At 39.2% G+C, this 6,995-nt stretch overlaps 1 protein-coding gene across 1 annotated transcript; it reads right to left on the bottom strand.

Moving 5' to 3' along the window:
• Positions 1-1,876: 1,876 nt before the first annotated feature.
• Positions 1,877-6,995, bottom strand: prdm14 (PR domain containing 14). The gene is made up of 8 exons (XM_023297774.3): positions 6,326-6,995; positions 6,043-6,096; positions 5,779-5,939; positions 5,420-5,690; positions 5,122-5,324; positions 3,991-4,092; positions 2,797-3,016; positions 1,877-2,341 (listed from the first exon to the last, which is right to left on the bottom strand). The coding sequence occupies exons 1-8, from the start codon at positions 6,960-6,962 to the stop codon at positions 2,172-2,174; spliced, it is 1,818 nt and encodes a 605-aa protein (XP_023153542.3). The 5' UTR covers positions 6,963-6,995; the 3' UTR covers positions 1,877-2,171.

Raw genomic sequence — 6,995 nt, 5'->3', positions numbered from 1 at the left:
CAGCCAGATGTGCAAGAAGTTTAATTTTCATCGCTGAATCTCTCTGATCTGACCTCAGATTTCTAATTTGCATCATGCAGGCTGAAGAATCATTTTTTAACCCTCCTGTGGTCATCATTTATGGGCACCAAAAATATTGTTTCCTTGTCTGAAAAAAATCCCCCCAAAAAATCAGCAAAAAAAATCCCCAAATTTGCAAAACCTTCCGGAAGAAAATTCCAATAATTCCTTAAAAGTTTCTGTTGAAAGTGTTTTTTTTTTTTTTAAATCCCCCAAATTTGGCAAGAAAATTCTTGTAAATATTTTCTAAAATGAGTAAAAACCTTCTTAAAAAAAATCCTAAAAATATCTAAAGCGATTACATATAAATCAGTAAAACTTGTAATATTTTCTTTAAGAAAATTCACAAAAAAAAGTAGATTTTTTGTGAATGTTCTTAAGGAAACATTTTTTTTAGCATTTATTTTATTTCCACCAAAAAATGTTCAAAGATTTCCCAAAAATGTTGAAAATGTGAACATCAGAAGTTGCACTGTGAAGATATATTTTTTCCCCACATTTTCAAACTTTAAAACAGGTCAATTTTGACCCGCAGGGCGACATGAGGGTTAATTTTCATGCTTTCTTTTGATTCTTTTCTCTTCTACTGCTTAAATCAGTGTTTTAGCATTTGTTGTGATATGCCCTCAGTGTGAAGTATGGCGACCCTGAGGTTAAAGGTGACATAACAAAACACAGAGACAAAGACTGGACACTGTGTCATCTGTCAGACCCCATGCTGCTGCCACCACCACAGTACCAATTGGTGCTTTCCTCAAATTAACCCCAACACACTGACACACACACCTATCTATCTACCTATCTACCTACCTATCTATCTATCTATCTATCTATCTATCTATCTATCTATCTATCTATCTATCTATCTATCTATCTATCTATCTATCTATCTGATCTCTTAGAGACACATGTGGGACAGTTTGAGGGCAGATGTCAGTCACTATGAGCCCCTTTGTGTGAGGAGCAACAGACCACCTTTCTGCTAAACTCCATTGTCATTCATTTGGTCCAGTAGGGATTGTTCATTTTTACTGTGAGCATGCAGCCTCCAATTCATCACAAGGCTAAGAAAGAGACAGCAGACATGAGATGCAGACAAAAGGACACATGTCCTGACTGGACTGATGCATAAGTGGAAGTGGACGCAACCCTGGCACCTTTCATGGAGCATCATCGAAATTATTTCACATTGCACACTCTCCTTTTAGCTGCACTCTTAACACAACTGCACAAAATAGTAAATGTCTTAACTGCTGAAACAAGATGCATATCATTTTAGTTTAATTTTGCATTTAAAATTATAGTCATATTTCTGACAAAAAGTCTCTCAAGCATGTAGAAGTTTTATCACAATCCCAATGTCAAATTTCGTTTTCTATTAATTTGTTTTGAATATATTCAGTTGTGATTTTAATGAAGCACGTACAAACCAAAAGCAACAATCTCGCTTCCATGCGCTGATTTTTATTGTTCGTTAATGGTGAAAAGGCAGACGCGCAAAGAGAACAAACTGCGACAGTTTTTGATTGCTTTCGGCAGCCTTACATTGCAGTAAAAAATATTATCATACGTTATAAATTAAGAGAGGATAGAACATTTACTTTATGCACAAATAGTACTCAAATCTACAATGATAAAAATAGCTTTGCTTTTAAAGCTTAGACAATGCAAGAAAACCCAATGCAATAATAATAATAATAATAATAATAATAATAATAATAATAATAATAATAATAATAATAATAATAATAATAATAATAATAATAATAATAATAATAATAATAATAATAATAATAGGTGTTATTAGGTATGGGCCAACAAAACTATTGCAGAGTGAAAGCTTTAAGCCACAGAACACACAACACATTAATATAAATAGATGTAAACACATTTTCCTAACAATTTAAATTATCATGTACCCATCTGAAAAGGCCTATACAACTGATATCCGTTTTTATATGCAGCAGTGATATTAAGAAAGCCCACAAGTTCTTGCAGGTATTTTACCTTTCATGGTCTCTCGACAAATTTCATTTCATCTTTTTGGGATTTTTGCAGCTTCTAAAAATCTCCATCACAAGATTAGAATAGTTGACTGAGGATAATGCAGTCTAGTTCCAGGGCCTATATTCTGAGTTTAAAACTGTCAACCTGGAGTAGGGGAAGGTTTGTCCGGTGTTCTTCTGTATTTTTGGATGGTCTTTCACTGGAAATGCAGAGTCTTCCTGCAATCTGCTCCCAGGAGAGGACGGAGCACCGATGCTGTCCACGATCTGTCTTTCTGCAGAGTGGAAATATGGCAATAAATAAGCAGCTTTCAATGCGGGATTAATGGAATATTTTCGTTTTGCTGAGTGCGATATTTGTATTTTTGAAAAGATAGTCGAAAGGCAAAAATCTGCTTGTACATTATATGTAAAGAAATCCTTATCCTGTACCCTGTACCCAAATGTATTCATACTAAACAACGCAAAATAAAACTGAAAAAAACCCACAAATAAATTTTTAAAAAGTGATTAAAGGGGCACGATTTCCTCTTTCATGGCAATAATTAACTTGTAACCAATTTATCTTAATATGGAATCATATAAACTAACCACTTCTACTCTTCTTAATTATCTTAAATGCTTTTATCACCTTAGAAAACCACAAACAGCACTAAAAAAACAGCTGGTTATAGCCGTATTTAATGTTAGGTCTATAACTCTTCCTATTTGCACTGAAATAAGTTGTTACTTTTGTGGCTCTTCATGTGGTATTTGAGCTCCTGCTCCTCCTGGAAAGCGGCTCCACAGAGGTCGCACGGGTGCGTCTTGTCTCTGGCGTGGGTCCGGCGGACGTGGCTGTCGTGGGCGGCGTGGGAGGCGAAGGCCTTGCCGCAGTGTTTGCACTTGAAGGGCCGCTCTCCGGAGTGCTGGCGGATGTGTGTGCGCAGAATACTGGAGGCGGTGAAGGCCTGAGGAAGACGAATTTAAGAGAATTAGTGAACAGAATTTTTTCTTTTCATGACTGAAGTCACAATTTCACAAACACAAAGTTGCTTTTTAAAGGCTAGCAAGCTAATAAAGTGGCTTAACTGCTTTTTAAAATAAGCTAATTCAAAATACACCTCCATTTCTACTTATGTTAAATGGGTGTCTGAAAAAAGCTTTAAACACTTTAAAATTAAGATTTTATCATTTGTAACTTTAGAAAGTGAGCATATTTTAGGAATTTTCGTGTTTTTTTTTCTTCTGCGCAAAGCCACACTCCATAACACTGTAAACCGCTGGTCCCAGGAGGAGGCTCCAGTTTCAACAGTCCCGATAAGGAGAAAGGCGGATTAACTTCAACAAAACGTCCTTAGCGCTGCATTTAAAAAGGGGGAGGATATCGAGAAGAACGAACAAAAACACTTCTGCTCATTCCGGAGCCATAAATTCACCGTATAATGCGAGCGGACAAAGGGAGGCTGTGCATCTGGACGTAATTAGCATCTAAGTGTCTCCGCAGCGCGTGCCCGCCGCGAGACACAATAATAACAAGAGGCTCGTGCCAAACGCACCATGAAACGAGTGAGATGGAAGATGACTCAGTTTGAAAAAGACGTCTTGAAAGAGGAAAAACCGCGAGTTTTACAGAACCAGAGGGAGTAATAAAAGCCTAGAAAGACTTCAGAGTATTTCTTGTTATTGCTGAAGAAAAACATTATTTTCGTTTCCTAAATAAAACTTTCTTTAAGGTTTTAGTTAATGCTCCTACACTTGTAAGTTACATTGTATCTTACGATGCTAACTTTTTAGCTAACAAAGTTGACGTTTAAGTCTTTTATCTGCATATTTACTTCCAAATCTTAATTGAGTGATACAAAACTTTTAATTAACACTGCACTGAATAACCGAACGCTTTAAAAGAGCATTGCATTGGGTTAAAAAAAAAAAGGCCTCTTACCTTATTGCAGTAGACACACTTGTACGGCCTTTCTCCAGAGTGAACCCGCATGTGTTTGTTCAGACTGGACGACTGGGAGAAACTCTTTCCACACACTGAACACTGCAAACAAGGCAAATATGACTAGGTCACTGTAGTTATTTACATTTGGCATCGTTGTTTTGAACGATTAAGAAAATATTTAATGGAAGATGTGAAATACATTTAAGGCTGATTTCTTTAATGTGGAAAAAGTATCGCAATTAAATGTTGGTGGTTCTCGATGGTGGGAATAAAATTTTAATTCTGTGTTTTAATGACAACGTTTTGATATCGTTTAGCTGTGATAATTGATTCTGTAAGTTTAAGTTACCACCAACTACAGGTCTCCTACTTTTTGTGAGGCCTAATAAAAATCTAGAGTATTAGGTATCATCTGCCAAATACTGCTATCACTCAGTTCACATACATTTACAGTTGCTTTTCTGCATCAAATAGTCGTTATAAATTATCTCTACATTGCTTAACCTGTTCTGTATCACGGATTATAACCAATTCACTTCATTTAATGAGTTGAATTAAAAGATCAGATAGTGATTGTAGTCCTTACATTTGGACAGAAATGTTAATAATGCATACAACAGATTTGATTTCACTCATTAGGGTTACATTTTAAAGATTATACCTTATAGTATAATTGCATCAGGGATAATTTCCTTATTTGCATTACTAACTCATTTGACTAAACATCGAAACAGTACTATAGTGGTGCCTATAATAATCCTAAATTTTAGGCCGAATAATGCAATAAACTACATACATTCTTCTGGTCACAATTATTCCGTTACAAGAAACAATAAACCGTCACAAAGATGCACTTTTACTGGGAATACAGTTATAAAATTCGGTATATTTGCACGTCATAACTGTTCGATCCAGATAAAAGCAGCTGTAGACGGATACAACTGGGAAGTAAAGCTTTAACAACAGTTTTTAGCAGACGATCACCTTTTTTTGGCCGGATTGACGCTTTCTAATTGACAGTGCAGGGAGCTGTTCTTTCAGCACCACACACTCCTTTACACCACCTTTCTCTGGGAAATTTAATGTAAATACAATAGACATGTACGTGTATATGCAGCGTTTTAATACCTTGTGAGGCCTGTGTTTCTCGTGCACATGTAGGATATGGATCCGTAATCTGTCTCTCTTCTCGAAAGATCTGTTGCAGAGGTGACAAGGAAACTTCCTGTCTCCTTGATCCACACAACGCGTGTACTTCAGATGTTTGTCTCTGTAGTATTTGTAGGCAAACACCTTTCCACATCTGTCACACTTAAAGCCTTCACCAGAATCTGGGGGGGAAACAAAACAGAAAAAAAATAATGTTTAGTATGCTGGTAAATCAAATTAAAGTAGAGCTTTTACGCAAAAAAAGTTCAATTCTGACCTTCAGTGAGAGGAACCACGTTGGTGTCCTCTCTGGGGTCTTTCAGTGTCAGAGGGATGCCGAGGAACTGCATGTAGCAGTCTCCGTACCAAACCAAAAGCTCCTGGCCTGCTGTGATTTCTTTGCAGGCCTCGTAGAAAATCTGACCCTGGACCTGAACTGCAATCAGGTTCTGCTCCTCGGGAAAGCGAGCACACTTCACTAAAGACATCCAGTTTCCAGATCCTCCTCTGCCGTCCACAAAATGACTCAACCGGCCGTTTTCAAACACCTGGGTGAAGGAGGAGAGCGTTTTAATGATGGAGGTAATGCTGCAGAAATAGGATCAAGACTGTGTTGAAACAAATTCAACGCTTTACCTCCCACATCAAAGTGTTGTCGTCGTATGTTTTGATCTCACTGGTGTTCACAAGTTTTCCCTGGAAAGGTCCAAAACGCGTGCCTTTAGGGATGTTGCTTTTATCTGTGAAAACTCCACAGTGTGAAGCGTTTCCCCACGCTGCCTGGAGGATGGTTAACCCTGCAGCACAGAGACAAAACAGAACAGTCAGATTTTAGAAGTCTAGCATGCAGCTACGTGTGATTTAAAAAAAAAAATAAAATAAAAAGTTGTATTGGCTTACCCTCTGGAAGTTCAAGAGTTTCTTTGTCCAGTGAGAGAATGTGGGAATCAGAAACTGAGAATAAAACAAACACAAATGGATAAATTTAAGTTATTGGTTCTTTAATCTTATTGCTGTGTAGACTTTAATAGGAAACAACACACTGATGGCCAAGAAAAAACATTGCTGTTGGTCACTAGAAATATGTATTTTTAATAATTTCTGGAGATTTAGTGAAGCCGTTGTATTATTACGCACTAAACAAAATGAGAATATCTAAACAGAACGCAAACTGAAGTCTCACCTGAGTTTTCTGGAAGGGAAACTCCTGAAATAGCATGACCCACGCTGCGCTCCTGGCTGCCTGAGTAACCGTACAGCACCATGAACAAGTCGTCCTCGCTGAAATTAAAACACGCAGCCCTTTTTTCCGGGGACAATTCGGTGCTCCGGAGGCGGAATAAACTCTCTTTGGGCGGTGTGTTGACGGAGGAAGACGCAGATGAGGATCTCTCACTGGACGGGCTACTGAAGTCTGAGGACAGCGGACCGGCGGCGTGCTCGGTCACCACAGCAGCCAGCTCCTCGGGTTTGGAGTACAGAGGGTGTCCGGGCAACATGTGGCTCAGATACGGGATCCCGGAGGCGCTCAACATGTGTTCGTGGAGGACCGAGGCGTTGTGGCCGCTCTGGCCGAGGAACGGAGGGACCCCGCCGGGCAGGCTGAGCCTCAGGGAAGCCTGAGTGTCCGACACCAGGCGACCGAGGGACTTGAGAGGGTGGAGGAGGTTGTGCGTCCGAGGGAAGAAATCCATGTAGTGGGAGTGGGGTCCGGGGAAAGGGGCAGGGTAGAAGCCCCGGGCGGGACTGCCCTTCAGCATGCCGGCTGGGTAGCTCTTGTCCTTCAGCATTCCGGGGATGCTGGACAGGGACACGGACATGACAGTACGGAGGTGAAGCTGAAGGTTCAAATG

This window comes from Amphiprion ocellaris, chromosome 22 (assembly GCF_022539595.1).
Source record: "Amphiprion ocellaris isolate individual 3 ecotype Okinawa chromosome 22, ASM2253959v1, whole genome shotgun sequence".
NCBI classification, from domain to species: domain Eukaryota; kingdom Metazoa; phylum Chordata; class Actinopteri; family Pomacentridae; genus Amphiprion; species Amphiprion ocellaris.
The sequence above is the reverse complement of the archived record's forward strand: the minus strand, read 5'-3'. Positions and strand labels throughout refer to the sequence as shown.

What these genes read in the sequence shown, in the direction of transcription:
- prdm14 (XM_023297774.3), bottom strand. Translation starts at nt 6,962, where the DNA reads ATGTCCGTGTCCCTGTCCAGCATCCCCGGAATGCTGAAGGACAAGAGC. An exon ending in TTCCCTTCCAGAAAACTCAG is followed by an intron (nt 6,097 to 6,325) that starts GTGAGACTTCAG and finishes TTTTATTCTCAG; the next exon opens with TTTCTGATTCCCACATTCTC. An exon ending in AGAAACACAGGCCTCACAAG is followed by an intron (nt 4,093 to 5,121) that starts GTATTAAAACGC and finishes CCTTGTTTGCAG; the next exon opens with TGTTCAGTGTGTGGAAAGAG.